Source organism: Bufo bufo, chromosome 1 (genome assembly GCF_905171765.1).
Source record: "Bufo bufo chromosome 1, aBufBuf1.1, whole genome shotgun sequence".
NCBI lineage: Eukaryota > Metazoa > Chordata > Amphibia > Anura > Bufonidae > Bufo > Bufo bufo.
The window spans coordinates 679,170,551-679,197,661 of NC_053389.1; the positions used below are offsets into that span (position 1 = coordinate 679,170,551).

The window sequence follows — 27,111 nt, forward strand, 5'->3', positions numbered from 1 at the left end:
CCGGCGGCACAGTGCACTAGTGGCAGCATGGATCCGGCAGGCTGTTCCCCCACCGGAACAGCCTGCCGGAGAAGGATGCCGCTAGTGTGAAACTCAATGCAGGCAAAGGGTCACTGTGTTGACAGAGACAAGAGGTGCACCATAGTGTAAATACGTCCAAAGGAAAAAAAATGTGCTCCAAGAAAATGGAGGCTCACCTTATATGGTTGTGCTGGAATAGACACAACGCCATTGTAGGCTTGTTTAAATACAAATCCTAGTTGTCAGGTATGCTGCCAAGGTGGATTGCCTTGAGGCAGAGGTGCCCAAACTCCCAAAAGGACAAGTACAGCTTCAGATTTGGTCACCTTTTCTGGCACAAGAAACCATAAACAGCCGGCATAGGAAAGGATCTTCTTCTTTTATTTTGTTAGTTAAATAAAATAAAATGCAAATAAAAAACAACGTGTTTTGGGGATCAGCGGGATTAGTAATGCGGGGTATATATAGTGTGTTTAATAAGTGAACAACAAAAAAACCTGCAATTTTACATTATTTTGGGGAATTTATATGCGGCGTTCACTGGCTGGTAAAAATAAAATTATTATGTGGATCAGTACACTGATTATAATCAGTCACATTGCTATATATTTTTTTACTATTTTTCCTTTCCTCCTGCAGGCTGTCAGCTCTGCAACTGCTCACCCTCCTCCTCCAGACTGTTCATATCTCTAGTTTGGTACCAGCTAGAGATGTGGGCTTCCAAGCTTTCAAACAATGCCTGAATGACAGCAATATCTTCAGTACTTAGGAAGATATCACTGTTAGAACTCAGGGTGCAGTGAATACAGCTAAAATTTAAAGTAAGGTTTTACCCATGATTATTCAAATTTCTGCCGCTTGCCTAGGGACCTGGAACATTTCCTCTGTAATGAGAATGCACCCGACATGACACATCTCTGGGGAGATAGCTGCATGTGTGAAAGGCCACTCTGGCAAATCTCCGGACCTGATAATCCAGAAATATTATGGAGTTTAGGTGTGAAAACAGCTTAAGGGTCCATTCACACGTCCGTAAGTGTTTTGCGGATCCGCAAAACACGGACACCTGCAATGTGCGATCCGCAATTTGCGGATCCGCACATCACAGACACTATAATAGAAAATGCCTTTTCTGGTCCGCAATTGCGGACAAGAATAGGACATGTTCTATTTTTTCCAGGAACAAAATTGCGGATCCCGAAAAACGGATCCCGAAAAAACGGATGCGGATCCCGAAAAAACGGATGCGGATCCAGGAAATGTGCATCCGTTCCAGCCCCATTGAAAGTAAATGGGTCCGCAAATTGCGGAACGAATGCAGACCCAAATTACGGATGTGTGAATGGACCCTAAGGCCTCTTTCACACTAACATATGGCTTTTTCTGTGTTTTAGGCCTCATGCACACGACAGTTGTTTTTCGCGTCCGCAAATTGTGCGTCCGCCCAAAAAAACGGATGCGGCATCCATTTTTTTTGGAGGATCCGTTTTTTTACACAGATTCCTTATAATAAATGCCTATCCTTGTCCGCAAATGTGAAAAAAGTAGGACATGCACTATTTTTTTTGCTGAAGGGAAACACGGACAACGGACGCGCAACACAAACGGATGAACTATCAGCATTTTTTTGCTGACCCTTTGAAATGAATGGGTCCCCATCCTATTCGCAAAAAAAAACGGAACGGAGGCCGAGAAAAACAACTGTCGTGTGCATGAGGCCTTACGGTCCTTTTTTTCACGGATCCGTTGTTCTGTTTTTTGTTTCTATTGTGTTTATGTTTTTTGTTCCATTTTTCCGTTCCGTTTTTCCGTATGGCATATACAGTATACAGTAATTACATAGAAAAAATTTTAGCAGGTGGAACTGCATTTTATTGTCCTCTATTATCTTTATTGATACTAAACCAATAAAAAACTATTGAAATAGAAAAAATTGGACTGGGCATGAAGTTTTCAATAGCTGGTTCCACAAAAACGGAACGGATACGGAAGACATACGGATGCATTTCTGTATGTGTTCCGTTTTTTTGCGGACCCATTGACTTAAATGGAGCCACGGAACGTGATTTGCGGGCAATAATAGGACATGTTCTATCTTTCAACGGAACGGAAATGCGGAAACAGAATGCATACGGAGTACATTCCTTTTTTTTGCGGAATCATTGAAATCAATAGTTCTGCATACGGACCGTATACGGAATGCAAAAAACAGCCCGTAAAAGGAAAAAAAAAAAGTCGTGTGAAAGAGGCCTAACAGTGATATCTCCTGTTTAGCTTGGACTAAGGCCTCATGCACACGACCATTGTTTGGGTACGCATCCGAGCCGCCGTTTTGGCGGCTCGGATGCGGACCCATTCACTTCAAAGTGGCCGCAAAAGATGCGGACAGTACTCCATGTGCTGTCTGCATCCGTGACTCCGTTTCGCGGCCCCCGCCCGCAAAAAAAATATAACATGTCCTATTCTTGTCCGCGCTTTGCGGACAAGAATAGACATTTATATTGCCGGTGCCCGTTCCATTCCGCAAATTGCGGCTTCCGTTTTTTGCGGATCCACGGTTTGCAGCCCGCAAAAAACTGCACGGCCGTGTTCATGAGGCCTAATGCTGTCATTTTGGTCTTGTATGAAAGCCTGGAATCCCATTCTTCTAGCCGCTTCCAATCAGGAGATATCAGTAGCTAAAGCAGCCTTCCCCTCTCCACTTTCTACTCGAACTCAGCTCCAGCAGAACAGTTAAGTACTTTTCCCACAGCCAGAGCTGAGCTCCGAGAAAACAGTTAGGTGGTTAATCTGGTTACTGCAACAACTTCTTCACTGTGTGTATTTGATTTCCCATAAAATATGGTTTAATTTATTACAGAATGAAGTGATGAGAGATCTTTATAATACAAGCTTTTCATATTGTATAAATTACTTCTAACTACTGTGTACCTCTGGCTTTTTATCCCATAGACGACCCAACATGAGACTGAAAACCTAAAGAGTCAGTATCGTAGTAAAGTAAAAGATACAATACAAGCCAAGAAAAAGTATCAGGAGGCAAATAAAGGTAATTTCACTGCAAATATCCAAGATTCATTTTGGCTCCCGGTCTGAATAGAGCCAGCAGCAGCAGATTGATTTCCTCTTTGAAGGGATTGTCCGATTTCATGATATTGATGAGCTGTCTTTAGGACAAGTCTGTTGGGGGTCTGACTCCTCGCACTCCCGCTAATCATCTATTTAAAGGGGCCACAGTGAGTTTGCCACGCGGGTGCAATGTGTGACGTGAACGCATAGCATCCGCACTGAATCCTGACCCATTCATTTCAATGGGTCTGTGTACATGAGCGTTTTTTTTCACGCATCAGTTTTGCGTTGCGTGAAAAACGCAGCATGTTCTATATTCTGCGTTTTTCACGCAGCCCTGGCCCCATAGAAGTGAATGGGGCTTCAGTGAAAAACGCATTGCATCTGGAAGCAAGTGCGGGTGCGATGCGTTTTTCACTTAGGCCTCTTTCACACGGGCGTTATGTTTTTGGGCCGGATGCGCTCAGGGTGCGTTCAGTGAAACTCGCACTATTTTGCAAGCAAGTTCAGTCAGTTTTGTCTGCGGTTGCGTTTAGTTGTTCAGTTTTTTCCGCGCGGGTGCAATGCGTTTTGATGCGTTTTTCACGCGCGTGATAAAAAACTGAATGTTTACAAACAACATCTCTTAGCAACCATCAGTGAAAAACGCATCGCACCCGCACTTGCTTGCGGATGCAATGCGTTTTTCACGCAGCCCCATTCACTTCTATGGGGCCAGGGCTGCGTGAAAAACGCAGAATATAGAACATGCTGCGATTTTTACGCAACGCAGAACTGATGCGTGAAAAACAACGCTCATGTACACAGACCCATTGAAATGAATGGGTCAGGATTCAGTGCGAGTGCTATGCGTTCACGTCACGCATTGCACCCGCGCGGAAAACTCGCTCGTGTGAAAGGGGCCTAAGGCCCCTTTCACACGAGCGAGTATTCCGCGCGGATGCGATGCGGGAGGTGAACGCATTGCACCCGCACTGAATACTGACCCATTCATTTCTATGGGGCTGTGCACACGAGCGGTGATTTTCACGCATCACTTTTGCGTTGCGTGAAAATCGCAGCATGCTCCTCTTTGTGCGTTTTTCACGTAACGCAGGCCCCATAGAAATGAATGGGGTTGCGTGAAAATCGCAAGCATCCGCAAGCAAGTGCGGATGCGGTGCGATTTTCACGCACGGTTGCTAGGAGACGATCGGGATGGAGACCCGAACCTTATTATTTTCCCTTATAACATGGTTATAAGGGAAAATAATAGCATTCTGAATACAGAATGCTAAGTAAAACAGGGCTGGAGGGGTTAAAAAAAAATAAAAAGTCATTTAACTCACCTTTATCCACTTGCTCGCGTAGCCGGCATCTCCGTCTGACTCTTTTACTGTCTAGGACCTGTGGTGAGCATTAACTATAGTTTAAGGACCTGGGATGACGTCACTCCGGTCATCACATGGTACGTCACATGATCTTTTACCATGGTGATTCACCATGGTAAAAGATCATGTGACGTACCATGTGATGACCAGAGTGACGTCATCCCAGGTCCTTAAACTATAGTTAATGCTCTCCACAGGTCCTAGACAGTAAAAGAGTCAGACGGAGATGCCGGCTACGCGAGCAAGTGGATAAAGGTGAGTTAAATGATTTTTTATTTTTTTAAACCCCCTCCAGCCCTGTTTTACTTAGCATTCTGTATTCAGAATGCTATTATTTTCCCTTATAACCATGTTATAAGGGAAAATAATACTATTTACAGAACACCGATCCCAAGCCCGAACTTCTGTGAAGAAGTTCGGGTTTGGGTACCAAACACGCGCGATTTTTCTCACGCGAGTGCAAAACGCATTACAAGGTTTTGTACTCGCGCGGAAAAATCGCGGGTGTTCCCGCAACGCACCCGGACATTTTTCCGCAACGCCCGTGTGAAAGAGGCCTAATGGTTGCTGGGAGATGTTGTTTGTAAACCTTCAGTTTTTTATCACGCGCATGAAAAACACATCAAAACGCATTGCACCCGCGTGGAAAAAACTGAACAACTGAACGCAATCGCAGACAAAACTGACTGAACTTGCTTGCAAAATGGTGCGAGTTTCACTGAACACACCCTGAATTTTTATTTTTTAACCCTCAATTGAGCTTCTACTAAGCATACTGTATTAAAGAATGCTATTATTTTTTCCTAAGGCCTCTTTCACACGGGCGTTGCGGGAAAATGTGCGGGTGCGTTGCGGGAACACCCACGATTTTTCCGCGCGAGTGCAAAACATTGTAATGCGTTTTGCACTCGCGTGAGAAAAATCGCGCGTGTTTGGTACCCAAACCCGAACTTCTTCACAGAAGTTCGGGCTTGGGATCGGTGTTCTGTAAATAGTATTATTTTCCCTTATAACATGGTTATAACGGAAAATAATAGCATTCTGAATACAGAATGCATAGCAAAACAGCGCTAGAGGGGTTAAAAAAAAATAAAAAATCATTTAACTCACCTTAATCCACTTGCTCGCGTAGGCGGCATCTCCGTCTGTCTCTTTTACTGTATAGGACCTGTGGTGAGCATTAACTATAGTTCAAGGACCTGGGATGACGTCACTCTGGTCATCACATGGTACGTCACATGATCTTTTACCATGGTGAATCACCATGGTAAAAGATCATGTGACGTACCATGTGATGACCAGAGTGACATCATCACAGGTCCTTGAACTATAGTTAATGCTCACCACAGGTCCTATACAGTAAAAGAGACAGGCGGAGATGCCGGCTACGCGAGCAAGTGGATTAAGGTGAGTTAAATGATTTTTTATTTTTTTTTAACCCCTCTAGCGCTGTTTTACTATGCATTCTGTATTCAGAATGCTATTATTTTCCCTTATAACCATGTTATAAGGGAAAATAATAATGATCGGGTCTCCATCCCGATCGTCTCCTAGCAACCGTGCGTGGAAATCGCACCGCACTTGCTTGCGGATGCTTGCGATTTTCACGCAACCCCATTCATTTCTATGGGGCCTGCGTTACGTGAAAAACGCACAAAGAGGAGCATGCTGCGATGTTCACGCAACGCAAAAGTGATGCGTGAAAATCACCGCTCGTGTGCACAGCCCCATAGAAATGAATGGGTCGGTATTCAGTGCGGGTGCAATGCGTTCACCTCCCGCATCGCATCCGCGCGGAATACTCGCTCGTGTTAAAGGGGCCTTATAACCATGTTGTAAGGGAAAATAATACAGTGAATAGACTGTCATCTTAGCAAACATGCGTGAAAATCGCACCGCATCCACACTTGCTTGCGGATGCTCGTGATTTTCACGCAGCCCCATTCACTTCTATGGGGCCTGCATTGCGTGATAAACGCACAATATAGAGCATGCTGCAATTTTCACGCAACGCACAAGTGATGCGTAAAAATCACCGCTCATGTGCACAGCCCCATAGAAATGAATGGGTCCGGATTCAGTGCGGGTGCAATGCATTCACCTCCCGCATTGCACCCGCACGGAATTCTCGCCCGTGTGAAAGTAGCCTTAGGCCTCTTTCACACGGGCGTCATGTTTTTGGCCCGGATAAGATGGTGCGTTGCGGGAAAATGCGTGATTTTTCAGCGTGAGTACAAAACACTGTAATGCGTTTTGCACGCGCGTGACAAAAATCAACATGTTTGGTACCCAAACCCGAACCCGGACTTCTTCACAGAAGTTCGGGTTTGGGTTAGGTGTTGTGTAGATTTTATTATTTTACCTTATAACATGGTTATAAGGGAAAATAATAGCATTCTTAATACAGAATGCTTAGTACAATAGGGCTGGAGGGGTTAAAATATATTTTTTTAACTCACCTTAATCCACTGGCTCGCGCAGCCCGGCTTCTCTTCTGTCTTCTTCTTTGAGGAATAGGACCTTTGATGACGTCACTGCACTCATCACATGGTCCATCACATGATCCATCACCATGGTGATGGATCATGTGATGACCGCAGTGACGTCACCACAGGTCCTTTTCCTGTGCACAGCAACGAAGAAGACAGAAGAGATGCCGGCTGCGTGAACAAGTAGATTAAGGTTAGTTAAATTATTTATTTATTTATTTTAACCCCTCCAGCCCTATTGTACTATGCATTCTGTATTAAGAATGCTATTATTCTCCCTTATAACCATGTTATAAGAGAAAATAAGAATGATCGGGTCTCCATCCCGATCGTCTCCTAGCAACCGTGCGTGAAAATCGCACCGCATCCGCACTTGCTTGCGGATGCTTGCGATTTTCACGCAGCCCCATTCACTTCTATGGGGCCTGCGTTGCGTGATAAACGCACAATATAGAGCATGCTGCGATTTTTACGCAACGCACAAGTGATGCGTGAAAATCACCGCTCATGTGCACAGCCCCATAGAAATGAATGGGTCCGGATTCAGTGCGGGTGCAATGCGTTCACCTTACGCATTGCACCCGCGCGGAAATCTTGCCCGTGTGAAAGGGGCCTTAGTGTTTACCTGCATGGCGTCTGCTTTGTAGCAGTGGTGCAGTGTAATTACAGCTTCCTCTCCCATTGACTGATGTGTGTGGGGATGCACCCAAGGTCATTTTATTATTTCATGCATCCGGATAGCATCTTAATTATCTAGTTGTGTTTCTTTACTTTTTCACTTTAGTCACCTAAATGTGAATCCGAAACCAAGCATCAGGGCACATATTAATTTCAGTGATTGATAGGATTGTGTGTATAAGTGTGCATACAGAGATAGCTGTCAGTCACTGAAGACTCCTCCTCCCTGTACCGATAGCTGTTCATAGGAGGTGGACTAAGCAAAGATATAAATGTATAAATTACAGGTTTTACTGAAACTTTCCCCACAAAAATATATATCAATCCGCTCAGTTCCTGCTGCTATATAACATGGTGCTTTCAGATTGTATTGCACTTTGTAGTGACACGTTCCCTTTAAAACTTAAAATATACCTATCATTTATGTATTTGTGTCAGCTAAACACGCTGTGGGACCCAAATCCTGTGCAGATTAAGGCCTCATGCACACGGCTGTTGCCCGGCCGCGGCCATATTGCGGCCCACAAACAGCGGGTGCGCAATATGCGGGAACTGGTTGTGTGCTCCCCGCATCATGGATGCGGACCCATTGAATGGGTCCGCAATCTGGAGCTGCGTTGCGGAACGGAGGCACGGAACCCCACAGAAGCACTATGGAGTGCTTCCGTTGTGTTTCTGTCCATGCCTCCGCACCGCAGAAAAATAGAACATTCTATTTTTTCATGGTGCGGACGGATCACGGACCCATTCAAGTTGAATAGGACTCGATCCGTCCCGGCCCCCGCACGGATGTTGCCCGTGCATTGAGGACCGCAATTTTTGCGGTCCCCAATGCACGGAACGGCCGCATAGCAGCCGTGTGCATGAGGCCTAATTAACATATCTTGAAAGGTGATAGAGCTTATTTTTTCTGACACAGAGCTCCAAGTCCCCACGCAACCACATGGAGCCACCACTAAGGGAAGACTCACAGCTTATTGTTAACAGTTTTGCTACTGCGTTCAGTATGAGATATGTAAATCCATCTTCAGAAAGCTTCCCCTAGGGCTAGGCCCTTGGACGTCTCTCTTATTTGTGTACTGTACTGTGTATACTATAATATTTTTAAGGATGGTGTTCCCACTCTATACATGTATGAGAAGATCTGCCATGCATTTTCAGTTTGTGATTGTCTGACTAGTGGAGCCCAAAAAACTGAAAACTGTCCTCTGTTTGCAGGAGAAAGTGGCTGCAGTTTTACTGTCAGTGTCAGTCTCAATGATACTGAATGGGAGATATAAAAACAGCTGAGCGCTCTCACTTATCTCCATATATTATATGCTGCATCAGCAGCTCGTGCCCACCACTGCATTGCTATTTTGGGCACTTCTCCACCCACCCTGTGTCTCTTCGTGGAACCTCACCTTCTTTTGCGGTACTGCAAGGGTTAATACCCTCTTTGGCTCTGTGTGCTGCTAGGCTGTTTCCAATTTTCTAATCAGCTTCTGCTGTATATGCTATTCTGTTTGACTCACCCTGTGCCTGAACAATAGGTTCGCCAGACTGCTAATTACTGTTAAGGTGTGCTGTTCTGATTGTCTGCTAGTGTACCGACTTCTGCCCGATTCCTGGACCTTTACCTGTTTACCATACTGACCCTGACTTTGGATTTTTTCAAGAATATGCAAAAACTCTGCCTGCCCTCTGCCTGCCCTCTGCCTGGGTCTATGAATTTCCCTCGGTGCTTTGCACCTGTGTCTGTGACCCGTGTGGGTCAGCTGTCAACCATAAAAACAGGACTACTCCAGGGTGTAGCGACCTGGTGACTCCCCTAAAGCAAAGTTTAGATCCTTGTATAGGCGTTAAAGAGTGAATTGCAGGGGACTGCCAGGATACTGCCTTTACATTTAACCCAAAGTCAAACCAGTTGGTTGGCACAGTGGCTCCACATCTACTGACCGTTACACTACATACCGTATGTTCCATTGCAGACTGGGGAAATCGAATCATAGGCTATTGTTGACCACAACAGTTCTAGACTTTAAACCTGTTATTTAGCAAAGGGTTTTACCAGGGATCAGCAATCGTAGCACTCCAGCTGTTTTTAAGCTACCACTTTATAAGGCCGGAGGTAGCCAGATGACATTGTAGCCTTAACTGGGTTGTTTCAAAAATGTTAAAAAAAATATCTGGAATAATGCACATCATTATTTTAAAGGGAACCTGTCACCGGGATTTTGTGTATAGAGCTATGGACATGGGTTGCTAGATGGCCGCTAGCACATCCGTAATACCCAGTCCCCATAGCTCTGTGTGCTTTTATTGTGTAAAAAAAACGATTTGATACATATGCAAATTACCCTGAGATCAGTCAGAGCTTGAAAATATGACTCTTCTTTGGTCACACAAGTAAAATATGACTCTTTTATGTTAATTTGCATATGTATCAAATCGGTTTTTTTACACAATAAAAGCACAGAGAGCTATGGGGACTGGGTATTGAGGATGTGCTAGCGGTCATCTAGCAACCCATGTCCTCAGCTCTATACACAAAATCCCGGTGACAGGTTCCCTTTAAGGAACATCTGGCAGCATGATCAACCCTATTAAACTAGGCATACTGCCTGGTAGGGTTGATCATGTTTATTAAAACAATATCTTTGTAGGTTGTACCATTGCAGAGACATCTTTACTTTTATGCAGAGGAGGAAGTGTTCCCCCTTTGTCTCTGAAGCCACGGCGCCTCCCTGCGCCCTGTGAATCTGTGCTGCTTGGCAGGCAGCAGCAGATCTAGGGCACAGGCACAGAGTTCGTGAGCCACAGCACAGGAGACAGAAGACAGGGCAAGATGAAATGTCTTGGGAGGTTGGAGTGTACTGAGTACTGGTGTATTCCTGTAGCGGTGCTCCTAGTACTACAGCCAGCCCCTCACTGCTCCAACTAACTAATTTGCCTAAATATAAAAGTAAAGATCTCTCCGCAGCGGTGCATGCTAAAAACAAAGGAAAGATATTGTTTTAATCAGCATGATCAACCGTGCCAGTTGGTTTAATAGGCTCAGGATAGGTCATCAATATTAGATCGGCAGGGATCCAACACCCGGCACCCCCCCCCCCCCGATCAGCTGTATGAAGGGAAGGCGCGTGCAGTGCACGCGTGTCATCTCCCTTCTTTCTTCCTGCTCGCCATAGACATATCAGCAGCGAGCAGGAAGAGAGAAGGGAGACAGCACATGCTGGAGCTTCTCTTTATAATTCTCATTTGACTCTCACCATTCTCCTGGGGTCATAGTCCAATGTAGCCTGAGCTTTCTCATATTGTGGCAGTATGGTTATAATGGCTTTTCGAGCTCTAAGCTGTGCAGTAAAATCCTTCACTCTCTATCTGGACACTATGGTGGTTCCTTGAATCTCACAACACCATGTTGGATGTCCTGCATCCAGATCTATGGGAATAGGTATAGGAAAAACACAATGAAAAACCTCACAGCATTCAAAATTCGGTGTTTTAAAAATATAACATTTCTCTTCAACTGTAGTATGCTTATCCAGTTTTGCCCTTTCTCCTGGGTCATATCCACAGATTTACACATTCCCACTTAAATATGCACAAACCCTCTCCTTTTCAGGTGAAAGTTGAAGAAGAATCTTAAAAGGTACTTATTACAACTGAAATGAAAGGTATATTAAAAATACATTAAAAAGCAATCACAGTTTTTTTTTATATACATATAACCCACCCAGTTAACACCTATTTACTCCCTAATAAAGCAGTTCAGGACGGGATCTATATTTACATGTCTGGGGGAAATAATTCTCATATCATATAAGGTTTGGAGAAAGTTTACTAAGACCTGCTCTTCATACACCGGTAGTAGTATAAAGTCTGTTGGTGCAAGATGCCAAGAAGACCAAAAATAAGTGGCGTAAGTAAGGGAACCCGTCAGCTGCACTATGCTGCCCTCACTGACCTGCTGAAGCCCATAGTGGTATCATTTCTGCAAGGGAGATGAGTCAGATGAGGCTTGCTGCCTCCGCCCGTCCCTGCTTCCAGACAATGTTTTACAGGTTTCTTTCCTATGCATAACAGAAACCTATCAATCATCGTCCGGAGGCGGGGATGGGTGGTGCAGGGAGCAGAATTGGACTCATCGGTCTTGCAGTGCTGGCACGTGCTGTGGGCTTTGGTAGGTCAGTACTCTAAAAGTCCTGAATGCTATGAAAGCAGTGAGAAACCACTGAAATGAGCTGACAGGGTCCCATTAAATCTGTTGGGCTGCATAGGTCCCAACTCCTCCTGGTCACGCCCGGTCTGCTTTGTATATAAAATTAACTAACATAGTATAAATGTCCATTTTTGTGCTAAAAGGGGTTTGCACCAAAATTTGCAACTTTTATGCACCAGAAAGCTGTCATAGAGACCTTAAAAGGTTTCTCCGCAGGCACTAGTCCAGTCCTTCTCCTACAGTTAGTGGCGTGCACAGATGCGAGCAGGTGTATGGGACGTCGCTGCTGCAGCCAATCGCTGTCCTCAGCATTAGACCGCTGAGGACAGTGATTGGCTGCAGTGGTCACGTTTTCAGTATATTAGTAAGATCCCATTCATACGACCATATTTTTGGTCCACACGCGATCCGCATTTTTTGTAGATCAGATGCGGAGACCCATTCATTTCAAAGGGGCTGCAAAAAATGCGTAGAGCACACCGTACAGTGTCCATATCTGTATGCCCATTCTGTGGCCCTTCAAAAAAAAAAAAAACATGGCCTCTTCTTGTCCATTTGGCCAACAAGAATAGGCATTGTTACAATGGGTCTGCAAAAAAAACGGATGCAACACGAACTTTACACAGACGTCATCCCTATTTTTCAGATCTGTGTCTTGCGGACCGCAAAATACATACAGTTGTGGGAATGCACCCTTAACCAGGTTACGCAATTGATGGCGACTGCTATTTTCAATATCGCTATTGCTACTGTATATGTCTCTTTGAAGTGCACTTTAGTGTAAGGGTACTTTAACACTAGCGTCGCTGGATTCCGGCAGGCAGTTCCTTCGCCGGAACAATCTGTATGCAAACGGATACCATTTGAAGATGGATCCGGATGCGGATCCATCTCACAAATGTATTGCAATACAGAATCCGTCTCTCCAGTTGTCATCTGGAAAAACGGATCTGGTATTTATCTTTTCACATTTTTAAAGATCTGCACAAATAATTTTACTGGCAAGTGTTCCGGAATTTTGGACGGAGACAATACCGTAGCATTCTGCGTTATTTTCTCCATCCAAAAACCGTACAGTGACTGAACTGAAGACATCCTGATGCATACTGAATGGATTGCACTCCATTCAGAATGCATTAGGATAAAACTGATCAGTATTTTTCCGGTATTGGGCCCCTAGGACGGAACTCAATACCGGAAAAGAAAAATGCTAGTGTGAAAGTACCCTAAATTATTCCAGGTGGTGTAAACTTAAACAGGCTGTCTAGACGTGCATCAGATTTATCAGAGGGTCTCATAGTGGAAGAAAAATCTGACCCATGGTTAGACCCCTTTGCCTAACTTTATACCAACTATTGGTTGGCTTTGTTGGAGACACAATCTTGCGCTATATTTGTGGCACATTTTGGCCATACTCCATTCTAACAAAACCAGACCTCTTTTCCTGATAGGCTACACCCTTTTCTGGCTACATGCAGGTACCTTCTCTAAATCTAGATTTAGCAAAATGCAACACATTTTGACTCCATTTACTCCAAAACCTTGGTGCATTCACATTAACAAATGGGTTGCATTGAACTGTTGCTTATGACAAAGTAATGATTCCTTTCCCATCTTCACCAGTTTTTTTGAACCACTAGGCATTGTGCCAATACTTCTCTTTCCACATTATAATAAGCAGGGTGATTTAATGGGGGTGGGGCTGCAGAAGTTTTCTCCTATTGCTTTCCCTGTCATCTGCAAGTAGTCTTTCATCAGGATCCCATTGACTATAATAGGTGTTATACCAGTGGTGTGCTCATTGGTGTCTCTCCTCCCCCAGCAGGCAGTCAGCGCTTGCTTTTGACAGTATAGACGAGGGGGAAAAGCCGTTCTACAATATATATATATATATATACAGTCGTGGCCAAAAGTTTGGAGAATTACATAAATATTGAAAATTGGAAAAGTTGCTGCTTAAGTTTTTATAATAGCAATTTGCATATACTCCAGAATGTTATGACGAGTGATCAGATGAATTGCATAGTCCTTCTTTGCCATGAAAATTAACTTAAGCCCAAAATAACCTTTCCACTGCATTTCATTGCTGTCATTAAAGGACCTGCTGAGATCATTTCAGTAATCGTCTTGTTAACTCAGGTGAGAATGTTGACGAGCACAAGGCTGGAGATCATGTTAAAAGGAGGGTGATGCTTGAAATCATTGTTCTTCCATTGTTAACCATGGTGACCTGCAAAGAAACGCGTGCAGCCATCATTGCGTTGCATAAAAATGGCTTCACAGGCAAGGATATTGTGGCTACTAAGATTGCACCTCAATCAACAATTTATAGGATCATCAAGAACTTCAAGAAAAGAGGTTCAATTCTTGTTAAGAAGGCTTCAGGGCGTCCAAGAAAGGCCAGCAAGCGCCAGGATCGTCTCCTAAAGAGGATTCAGCTGCGGGATCGGAGTGCCACCAGTGCAGAGCTTGCTCAGGAATGGCAGCAGGCAGGTGTGAGCGCATCTGCACGCACAGTGAGGCGAAGACTTTTGGAAGATGGCCTGGTGTCAAGAAGGGCAGCAAAGAAACCACTTCTCTCCAAAAAAGGGACAGATTGATCTTCTGCAGAAAGTATGGTGAATGGACTTCTGAGGACTGGGGCAAAGTCATATTCTACGATGAAGCCTCTTTCCGATTGTTTGGGGCATCTGGAAAAAGGCTTGTCCGGAGAAGAAAAGGTGAGCGCTACCATCAGTCCTGTGTCATGCCAACAGTAAAGCATCCTGAGACCATTCATGTGTGGGGTTGCTTCTCATCCAAGGGAGTGGGCTCACTCACAATTTTGCCCAAAAACACAGCCATGAACAAAGAATGGTACCAAAACACCCTCCAACAGCAACTTCTTCCAACAATCCAACAACAGTTTGGTGAAGAACAATGCATTTTCCAGCACGATGGAGCACCGTGCCATAAGGCAAAAGTGATAACTAAGTGGCTCGGGGACCAAAACGTTGACATTTTGGGTCCATGGCCTGGAAACTCCCCAGATCTTAATCCCATTGAGAACTTGTGGTCAATCCTCAAAAGGCGGGTGGACAAACAAAAACCCACTAATTCTGACAAACTCCAAGAAGTGATTATGAAAGAATGGGTTGCTATCAGTCAGGAATTGGCCCAGAAGTTGATTGAGAGCATGCCCAGTCGAATTGCAGAGGTCCTGAAAAAGAAGGGCCAACACTGCAAATACTGACTCTTTGCATAAATGTCATGTAATTGTCGATAAAAGCCTTTGAAACGTATGAAGTGCGTGTAATTATATTTCACTACATCACAGAAACAACTGAAACAAAGATCTAAAAGCAGTTTAGCAGCAAACTTTGTGAAAACTAATATTTTTGTCATTCTCAAAACTTTTGGCCACGACTGTATATACAGTACAGACCAAAAGTTTGGACACCCCTTCTCATTCAAAGAGTTTTCTTTATTTTCATGACTATGAAAATTGTAGATTCACACTGAAGGCATCAAAACTATGAATTAACACATGTGGAATTATATACATAACAAACAAGTGTGAAACAACTGAAAATATGTCATATTCTAGGTTCTTCAAAGTAGCCACCTTTTGCTTTGATTACTGCTTTGCACACTCTTGGCATTCTCTTGATGAGCTTCAAGAGGTAGACCCCTGAAATGGTTTTCACTTCACAGGTGTGCACTGTCAGGTTTAATAAGTGGGATTTCTTGCCTTATAAATGGGGTTGGGACCATTAGTTGCGTTGAGAAGTGAGGTGGATACACAGCTGATAGTCCTACTGAATAGACTGTTAGAATATGTATTATTGCAAGAAAAAAGCAGCTAAGTAAAGAAAAACTAGTGGCCATCATTACTTTAAGAAATGAAGGTCAGTCAGTCAGCCGAAAAATTGGGAAACCTTGAAAGTAAGGGCTATTTGACCATGAAGGAGAGTGATGGGGTGCTGCACCAGATGACCTGGCCTCCACAGTCACCGGACCTGAACCCAATCGAGATGGTTTGGGGTGAGCTGGACCGCAGAGTGAAGGCAAAAGGGCCAACAAGTGCTAGGCATCTCTGGGAACTCCTTCAAGACTGTTGGAAGACCATTTCAGGGGACTACCTCTTGAAGCTCATCAAGAAAGAATCCCAAGAGTGTGCAAAGCAGTAATCAAAGCAAAAGGTGGCTACTTTGAAGAACCTAGAATATGACATATTTTCAGTTGTTTCACACTTGTTTGCTATGTATATAATTCCACATGTGTTAATTCATAGTTTTGATGCCTTCATAGTCATGAAAATAAAGAAAACTCTTTGAATGAGAAGGTGTGTCCAAACTTTTGGTCTGTACTGTATATACACTGCTCAAAAAAATAAAGGGAACACAAAAATAACACATCCTAGATCTGAATTAATTAAATATTCTTCTGAAATACTTTGTTCTTTACATAGTTGAATGTGCTGACAACAAAATCACACAAAAATAAAAAAATGGAAATCAAATTTTTCAACCCATGGAGGTCTGGATTTGGAGTCACACTCAAAATTAATGTGGAAAAACACACTACAGGCTGATCCAACTTTGATGTAATGTCCTTAAAACAAGTCAAAATGAGGCTCAGTAGTGTGTGTGGCCTCCACGTGCCTGTATGACCTCCCTACAACGCCTGTGCATGCTCCTGATGAGGTGGCGGACGGTCTCCTGAGGGATCTACTCCCAGACCTGGACTACAGCATCTGCCAACTCCTGGACAGTCTGTGGTGCAACGTGACGTTGGTGGATAGAGCGAGACATGATGTCCTTCTCATGCTACCACTAGAGTGAAAGCACCGCCAGCATTCAAAAGTGACCAAAACATCAGCCAGGAAGCATAGGAACTGAGAAGTGGTCTGTTGTCACCACCTGCAGAACCACTCCTTTATTGGGGGTGTCTTGCTAATTGCCTATAATTTCCACCTGTTGTCTATCCCATTTGAACAACAGCATGTGAAATTGATTGTCCCTCAGTGTTGCTTCCTAAGTGGACAGTTTGATTTCATAGAAATGTGATTGACTTGGAGTTACATTGTGTTGTTTAAGTGTTCCCTTTATTTTTTTGAACAGTGTATATATATACACTGTTATATACATACATTATATATAGCAGTCCCTATATACTGTAGAACTGCTTCTCCCTGCCTTCTCTTACTGTCAGCACTGATCGCTGACTGCATCTCCCGGTGGCTTGTTAGTTACTGTACAGAGCGCACATACACTCACAGTGTACAAATGGCAGGGAGACGGGGCAAAAATGAATTTATTGTAATATAAAGGTCAGTTTTATATATTGGATATGCCTGGAGGAGGCTAGTGGCAGGCTGGCTTCGGGAGCATCATCACTGCTCAGTACTGCGCTTTGCTGAACAGTAAAGACTGATTTCCATAGCAATGTTTATGTAGAGAGCACTGCTAAGGGGCAACTTCTGTGCCAGTTTATTAAAGAGGACTTTTTACTGGTCCTGACATTACCATATAAATAGCTGGCAGGGTAGGGCATGTTATATCGCTTATTATTTTTTCTATGCGCTGTTCCATTCCCCCGCTGTGTCCCCCGTTCTGCTTTCCCGCCAGGTATGTAAATCCATACCATCGGTACAGGGAGGAGGAGACCACCGTGTTTCTCAAGGGGTGTCTCCTTCTCCCTGGCTGAGCTGCCCAATTGCAGCGGAGAGCATCACAGCCAGGGAGAAGGTGAGCTGTTTTTTCTCCCTGGCTATGACGCTCTCCACTGCGATTGAGCAGCTCACAGCCAGGGAGAAGGAGACGCCCCTTGAGAAACCTGGTCGTCTCCTCCTACCTGTACCGATGGTACGGATTTACATACCAGGCAGGAAACCAGAATGGGGGGAACAACGGGGGAACAGAGCAGCGCATTAAAATGCCCTACCCTGCCAGCTATTTATATGGTAATGTCAAGACCTCTTTAATACAAAAGTAGAAGTTCACCTAATAAACTTTGTTACAAAAACATTCATTATAATTTACACTACTAGAAAAAAAAAATGAAATGACGGTTACACTTTAAAGAATAGGTCATTTTCTGATGACACATTGCTTTTAAAAAAGTTAGTTCAAGGCTTATCTCCAGTGCAAGAGACTGGATATACGCTTTACAGTTGTAATCATAAGAAGGAATCTCGATAAGCTACACTTTGTCATATCAAATACAAGAAAGAATATCCTATATCAAACGTATACACAATCAGTAACCTTTCATGTTCCTTCAAGGTATGATCGGTAAGAATTCCTCTAAAATAAGACATCTTCACTCATGTTGTGCTTTATCTTGATGGCTATCATAAACTGAGTATTATTATGCCTTTTCCAGACAAAGAGCGAGACAAAACTAAGGAGAAATATGTAAAGAACACTTGGAAACTACACACTCTCCACAACCAGTACATCTTGGCGATCAAAGCTGCTAAGCTGCACCAGGAGCACCACTACAGTCTGAGCCTGCCCACCTTACATGAGTCCATGCAGACCATCCAGGAGAAGATGGTGTCAATCCTGTAATTAAAATTTTGATGATTTACTTGATTTTCTTTGTTAATACTATTTTTGGACTTTCTTGCATATTTGAGCAATAGACCTACAGAAAATATTTAATAGGCACCTTATAGAGAAACATACTCAGGCAGATTTACTGATCCTGTACATGGTAAAGGCTGTCTAGACCCACATTTATCACAGGACCTCATACTAGATAATAAATACGGTGCGGGGATAGACACTTTAGTCTAACTCCATACCAATTATTGCTTATTTTGAGAAGAATTTATGCCAGAGTTGTGGCGCAATTGCATTGTAGGCCATGTTGCATGGTAGGCCAGGTCTCCTTTCCCGAGATGCCACTCAACCTTGCCGCTTAAGCCCCATCTCCTTTTTGACCAGTATATTTCTTTCAAACTTTAGTTTTTAAACTTTATTTATGGTCGCCCCTAGGGAACTTGAATATGGGATTGTTAGATACCATGGACTGCAGTAGTATACTTTTGCCATCTTTGGGAAAATTGCTATGTTCCTGTTCAGTAGCAATTTTACAATGGCTGGCCTAGAAGCCTTCACAAAGCAATAGAAACGAAATGGCTTCCTCAATATCATAGCTGGCATTTGGGTTTTGAAGCCCCCTACCACAAAATGACTGTTCAGATGCCGTGATCACAATTGACCACAACATCTTAGGAGTTAAATAGCCGCAGTCGTAGTTGTGTCTGATTACGGGGGCTGCCTTCAGATGTCTGACCCGACATCCACCATACATGTACAGTGGATGTCGGGAAGGGCCTTCCAGGAGTCTTTGTTGCTGTGATTTGTTTTTTTATCTAACAATTCTGTCTTGAGATGTTACTCCACTTTTTAAACCATCCCTTTACTGGAGTAAAATTGTCACTTTTCAGAAAGTTACACTTGATAAGTCTGGCTTAAATCAGTTTGACAGGCTAACAACGGCACTTTCGCACTTAAATTTTTTTTTTAAAATGTCAATTTTTTTTTAGATGCAAATAAGCCAAAAGAAGTCACAAAGACATACTGTATTTTTTGATATTTTGGAGCCATAATTCTGGAGTGCATGGTTGGCATTTACTGAGCAGGTCTTTAACCTGTTGGTAGACGTGCAAGGTGTTAAGTTTTACACATGGAAGTGGAGGAGAATAATAAGATGGCAACGGCAAACTCATGGGGGTGAGATCTCAGAAAGCTTTATCTGAAATCACTTCCATGTGGCTGTTCCTCAGTAGAATATCATCTTCTTTTTGTTCTCGGTAACCTAAATCATTTAGGAGGGTTTAGAGAAGGGTTCAGGGCATAGACTTCTATACAGGCAGGTCCATAAAATATTGGGACATCGACACAATTGTAAAATTTTTGGCTCTATACACCACCACAATGGATTTGAAATGAAACGAACATGATGTACTTTAACTGCAGACTGTTAGCTTTAATTTGAGGGTATTTACATCCAAATCAGGTGAACGGTGTAGGAACTACAACAGTTTGCATATGTGCCTCCCACTTGTTAAGGACCCACAAATTAAAGCTGACCGTCTGCAGTTAAAGCACATCCTGTTCGTTTCATTTCAAATCCATTGTGGTGGCGTATAGAGCCAAAGAATTTACAATTGAGTCGATGTCCCAATATTTATGGACCTGACTGGACCTGCCTCCATATGTTAACAGCAGAATGTGTCTTTTATTTTGTTCCATTTCTCTTGTTCTTTAGCAAAGACATCATGGAAGAATACCACAAAATCACAAGTCTTGTACAAGAGGAAATAGCAGCTCTTCATCATGAGATAAATGATGCGATACTAAGCATCAATCCATGCCGAGAGTATGACTACTTCATCCAGATGAACAGGTAGATAACCAATTAGAATAATAATATACAGTTAGGGAGCCTGGTATTGCGATCTGTACAATGTACCCACAGTAAAGCCAATGTATTACATTGCTCATTAACAGGATTTTCCAGTTCTGTGTGAGTAAAGCTTAATTACTGTAGAGTGGAACATTTCCCAACCTGTTTCAGTTCCACTTCCTCATAATTTTCAAATCTATGCAAGCTGTTAGTAAATAGAAATATTCTTGTTTTAATTTCAGGTACAGCCACACAGAGTGTATTCACTTTTCGTCACTGCTTTTATGCTCGCTGCAAATTTGCAGTGTTTTACATAACCAGTAAAAATGAATGAGATTTTAAGAGACCTCATTCACACACTTTGAAAATAAAAATGAAATTGTAAACTGACCTGTGGTGCAGATTTAATCCACAGTAGGTCAATTTATGTTGCAGATTTCAGCTTCTTTCACACATCAGTGAATCGCAGATGTGTGATATCCTTGGTCTCCTTGGACCGTTCACGTATCCATTGACTTTAATGTGTCTATTCACACATCAGTGGTTTTCCACGGACATGGTGACACCACAGACGCATGCCCTGTTTTTCTCCATGATTACGCATCCGTCATGCACTTTATAGTCTAAGGGTTTATGAAAACCACAGACACAACACAGATCCCATCCGTGTTTGGTCTGTGGTTTTCATGGATCATTGCTAGGAGATGCTCTGGAAATTCATTTTCATCCTAGCAGTGTCTGTGGAATACGGACAACACACGGGGGGGGGCAAAAAATGGACACACGGACCAAACACAGATTCTTCACAGATGTCTTCACGGATGAACCACTGACCATGGATGTCAACATGAATACTTACATGTGAAACAGACCTTCCACTGGTTAGACCCTTAGAGGGAATGCATAGTGTGCATTCATGTATGTATTATATGAAAATACTCTCTACAATGTTGTTGGTTAGATAAAGTGTTAAAGATGTTTCCTGGAAATATACCTGAATGGCCTATCCATAGCGTAGGCCATGAATGTTTGATCGGTGGGAGTCTGACCCCTGGGACACAAGTGAACAGCATAACAAAGCTTCCTTATGTATGGCCTCCTCAGTGTTTCTCTGGGCCCTACGGCTTCACTGTATTCTGTGCCTGGTTCTGTGGCTCAGTCACAGTAATTTGAATTTAATGGGTTGTCCCACGAAAAATATTCTACAGTTTTTAAACCAGCACCTGGATCTGAATACTTTTCTAATTGCCTGTAATTAAAAATGAACCACAGCTACTGAATTATTTAACCCCTTCAAAGACCAGGTCTATTTTCATTTTTACATTTTAGATTCCCCTTGTACATGGGATCTTTTTATCCCTTCTCCTATTCACCATAATAGAGATCTATTACGGTGAATATAATTTTTAAACACTCCTTTCTGCGCTATGCCTCGTGCATAGCTTAGTATGGAGGCCTGAATCGCTGCAGCAGCATCCTGGCTGCCATGGCAACCGATCGGAGCCCCGCGATTTCACTGCAGGGGCTCCGATCGGAAGGAAGATGGAGCCGCATCAGTTCACAGGGGCGGCGTGATTGCCGCTTCCTGTCAGTGCGGCCAGTTGCTGGCTGTATCATACAGCCAGCAGATCGCGTGTATGGAGCGGGCTCACTGCAGAGGTCGGCGCCATACATCCCCTGGCACGCAATGACGTACCTGTACGTCAAAATGCGTGAAGGGGTTAATAAAATGTATTTGCATAGCACCATCTGCTGTTTTTTTTTTCTTATTTCTTTGTCCTGCTCACTGAGGTCGCACATGCTCAGTTTCATCCTTCAACTGCCTCCTGAGCTGTGATAGGGAGAGCTGAGACACGCCTCCTGAGCTGTGATAGGGAGAGCTGAGACACGCCCCCTTGAGCTGTCAGCTGGATATAAATCTACCACACAAAAACCGCTACAGCAGCAAATTTCAACCAGGGAAGAATACAACACTATTATCATGAACACCTTCCCATAATTCTAAAATATACCTTTTATTAAACAATCATATAAAAATTGGCCCCAGGCCGGACTAAATCCCAAGGATCAAGATAACACATACATATACACAAAATACTAAGTATGTTATTGCACTCAGTACCAAAGATACTCCATGGTTGCTCACGATTAGCTGAAATCACAGTAAGTAGAGTGATTTTCGACCAAGAGGAGGGATACGGATGATGAACAGGAGCTTGTCTAAGGATAGAGATGATGAACAGGACTTTGTAAGTGGTATCAAGGATTGGAAACCCTCAAACAGTGTGTTTGGTTAATCAGGAGATGGTGAAAAACCCTAAAAGTTCCCTGTATATCCCTAACTGAGCTAAGCCCAGGGACACCCCTTGAAGGTAGGGGTTCCCTGTCCTCTTACCTAATCTAGTATCCCCTAGATACCCCTATCCTAGGGAAGGAAGGCTGAGCACATAAACATACAAAACAGGACATAAGGAATGACAAACAACACAAACTTTTCCCAACGTTACGTTTTCCCAGCCGGTATAAATCACGACTGGTTCGTCAGGGGAGGAGGAAGACGATACTTCAACCGAAAAGTCTCACAGTGGAGACTATCATTCAGTGTCCCGCAATCGAGACCCTCTAGGAGAAGAAGCGCCAGGATGTAGGCTCAAGATGACTAGTGTCCCCATGTCAGTTCAAAAACTGGCGCCTTTTATCATGTCCTCCTATAATTAGTCCCTCCCCCTCACATGGCCTCATAATCTATTCCTCCAATGTTTCATCCCAAACCACTTCACACAATGGGCCCACCCGTCAATAATTTATATAATATACAAATAATAGGCCCAGTCTCAGAATCAAGGAGTACCTTTGAAAATACCATAGCCCAGACAGAACGCCGCTTTGGAACGCACATGCGTTTCACCAAACGGAAATGACGCAGTATGCAAGTCTCCTAAAACAGAAATGACGTCATTCGCTACAGCCCTTGGTTCAGGAAACCGCTCTGGAGCGCAAATGCGTTCCACTGGGCGGATGTAAGAACGACGCCGGACTCAGAGACCGGAAATTATACTATCTCTATGCGTTCCACAGTCCGGCGGTGACATTTAATTATTAGTTCTTAATGCGTTCCATCAGGGACTGTCATATACAGTTGCAAGAAAAAGTATGTGAACCCTTTGGAATGATATGGATTTCTGCACAAATTGGTCATAAAATGTGATCTGATCTTCATCTAAGTCACAACAATAGATAATCACAGTCTGCTTAAACTAATAACACACAAACAATTAAATGTTACCATGTTTTTGTTGAACACACCATGTAAACATTCACAGTGCAGGTGGAAAAAGTATGTGAACCCCTAGACTAATGACATCTCCAAGAGCTAATTGGAGTGAGGTGTCAGCCAACTGGAGTCCAATCAATGACATGAGATTGGAGGTGTTGGTTACAGCTGCCCTGCCCTATGAAAAACACACACCAGTTCTGGGTTTGCTTTTCACAAGAACCATTGCCTGATGTGAATGATGCCTCGCACAAAAGAGCTCTCAGAAGACCTGAGATTAAGAATTGTTGACTTGCATAAAGCTGGAAAGGGTTATAAAAGTATCTCCAAAAGCCTTGCTTTTCATCAGTCTACGGTAAGACAAATTGTCTATAAATGGAGAAAGTTCAGCACTGCTGCTACTCTCCCTAGGAGTGGCCGTCCTGTAAAGATGACTGCAAGAGCACAGCGCAGACTGCTCAATGAGATGAAGAAGAATCCTAGAGTGTCAGCTGAAGACTTACAAAAGTCTCTGGCATATGCTAACATCCCTGTTAGCGAATCTACAATACGTAAAACACTAAACAAGAATTGATTTCATGGTAGGATACCACAGAGGAAGCCACTGCTGTCCAAAAAAAACATTGCTGCACGTTTACAGTTTGCACAGGAGCACCTGGATGTTCCAGAGCAGTACTGGCAAAATATTCTGTGGACAGATGAAACTAAAGTCGAGTTGTTTGGAAGAAACACACAACACTATGTGTGGAGAAAAATAGGCACAGCACACCAACATCAAAACCTCATCCCAACTGTGAAGTATGGTGGTGGGGGCATCATGGTTTGGGGCTGCTTTGCTGCGTCAGGGCCTGGACGGATTGCTATCATCGAAGGAAAAATGAATTCCCAAGTTTATCAAGACATTTTGCAGGAGAACTTAAGGCCATCTGTCCACCAGCTGAAGCTCAACAGAAGATGGGTGTTGCAACAGGACATCAACCCAAAGCATAGCAGTAAATCAACAACAGAATGGCTTAAACAGAAGAAAATACGCCTTCTGGAGTGGCCCAGTCAGAGTCCTGTCCTCAACCCGATTGAGATGCTGTGGCATGACCTCAAGAAAAAGATTCACACCAGACATCCCAAGAATATTGCTGAACTGAAACAGTTCTGTAAAGAGGAATGGTCAAGAATTACTCCTGACTGTTGTGCACGTCTGATCTGCAACTACAGGAAACCTTTGGTTGAAGTTATTGCTGCCAAAGGAGGTTCAACCAGTTATTAAATCCAAGGGTTCACATACTTTTTCCACCTGCACTGTGAATGTTTACATGGTGTGTTCAATAAAAACATGGTAACATTTAATTGCTTGTGTGTTATTAGTTTAAGCAGACTGTGATTGTCTATTGTTGTGACTTAGATGAAGATCAGATCACATTTTATGACCAATTTGTGCAGAAATCCATATAATTCCAAAGGGTTCACATACTTTTTCTTGCAACTGTATAGACATATAGAGCGGGAAGATATCATTATGCCCTATACACCCAGAATAGTATTATCTGCATAAGGTTCCCCAAAACATAAGTATCTTTTTGATCCCTTAATTATACAACCATATGAAAAGGCTACAGGCTATCATAGTACCTTTGGATAATTACTTAGATAGAACACGACAAAACAGAGGGGATGTCAGAGACCGACACAAGGAATGTATTAGTGCCAGATCCGGCATTCAAAATACCGGTATGACAAACGGACAGACGGATCCGTTCTTGCAATGCATTTGTAAGACGGATCAGGATCCTGATCAGTCTTAAAATGCCATCAGTTGGCATACGTTTTGCCGGATCCAGCAGGCACTGCTTGCCGGATTACTCTGCCGCAAGTGTGAAAGTACCCTTAGTCATAGGATAACGCCTTTAACCCCTTAGGGACATAGGACGTACCGGTACGCCATGTTTGCCGAGTCCTTAAGGACTCAGGACGTACCGGTACGTCCTAAGTTTAAAAGTAGATTGCGGCGTGGTGGGGGTTAATAGGAACAGGATGCCCGCTGAAATCTTTCAGTGGGCATCCTGTCATAACGCCGGGGGGGGTCATGTGACCCCCCCGTATCAGCGATCGCCACAAACCGCAGGTCAATTCAGACCTGCGGTTTGCGGCTTTTACCTGTGGTATCGCCGCATCCCTATCGACCGGCTCTATAAAAATATCACATGACCTAACCCCTCAGATGAACACCGTAAAAAATTTAAAATAAAAACTGTGCTAAATAAACAATTTTTTGTCACCTTACATCACAAAAAGTGTAATAGCAAGCGATCAAAAAGTCACACGCACCCCAAAATAGTGCCAATAAAACAGTCATCTCATCCCGCAAAAATCATACCCTACCCAAGGTAATCACCCAAAAACTGAAAAAATTATGGCTCTCAGACTATGGAAACACTAAAACATGATTTTTTTTGCTTCAAAAAAGAAATCATTGTGAAAAACTTACATAAATAAAAAAAGGTATACATATTAGGTATCGCCGCATCCGTGACAACCTGGTCTATAAAAATATCACATGATCTAACCTGTCAGATGAATGTTGTAAATAACAAAAAATAAAAACGGTGCAAAAACAGCTATTTCTTGTTATTTTGCCTCACAAAAAGTGTAATATAGAGCAACCAAAAATCATATGTACCCTAAACTAGTACCAACAATACTGCCACCCTATCCCGCAGTTTCTAAAATGGGGCCACTTTTTTGGAGTTTCTACTCTAGGGGTGCATCAGGGGGGCTTCAAATGTGACATGGTATAAAAAAAAACAGTCCAGCAAAATCTGCCTTCCAAAAACCGTATGGCATTCCTTTCCTTCTGCGTCCTGCTGTGTGCCCGTACAGCTGTTTACGACCACATATGGGGTGTTTCTGTAAACTACAGAATCAGGGCCATAAATATTCAGTTTTGTTTGGCTGTTAACCCTTGCTTTGTAAAAGTAAAAAAAAATATTAAAAGGAAAAGCTGCCAAAAAAGTGAAATTTTGAAATTGTATCTCTATTTTCTATTAATTCTTCTGGAACACCTAAAGAGTTAACGACGTTTGTAAAATCTGTTTTGAATACCTTGAGGGGTGTAGTTTCTTAGATGGGGTCACTTTTGCTTTGTAACTGGAAAAAAATTATTAAAATGGAAAATCTGTGGAACACCTAAAGGGTTAACAAAGTTTGTAAAATCAGTTTTGAATACCTTGAGGGGGATAGTTTATAGACTGGGGTCATTTTTGGGTGGTTTCTATTATGTAAGCCTCGCAAAGTGACTTCAGACCTGAACTGGTCCCTAAAAATTGGGTTTTTGAAAATTTCTGAAAAATTTCAAGATTTGCTTCTAAACTTCTAAGCCTTGTAACATCCCCAAAAAATAAAATAATCATTCCCAAAATGATCCAAACATGAAGTAGACATATGGGGAATGTAAAGTAATAACTATTTTTGGAGGTATTACTATGTATTATAGAAGTAGAGAAATTGAAACTTGGAAATTTGCAAAGTGTCATGAGGTACAATATGTGCCGAAAAAACTATCTCAGAATGGCCTGGATAAGTCAAAGCGTTTTAAAGTTATCACCACTTAAA

The 27,111-nt window shown here is 43.0% G+C and overlaps 1 protein-coding gene across 1 annotated transcript in view; it reads left to right on the plus strand.

The window, feature by feature from the left end:
• Positions 1-27,111, plus strand: part of FES (FES proto-oncogene, tyrosine kinase) — a 167,045-nt gene that overhangs the window by 59,570 nt on the left and 80,364 nt on the right. Inside the window, exons 4-6 of the mRNA XM_040414112.1 lie at positions 2,974-3,070; positions 18,198-18,381; positions 20,094-20,231. Of these exons, the coding sequence (XP_040270046.1) occupies positions 2,974-3,070; positions 18,198-18,381; positions 20,094-20,231 (419 nt within the window). The remainder of the gene's footprint in view (positions 1-2,973; positions 3,071-18,197; positions 18,382-20,093; positions 20,232-27,111) is intronic.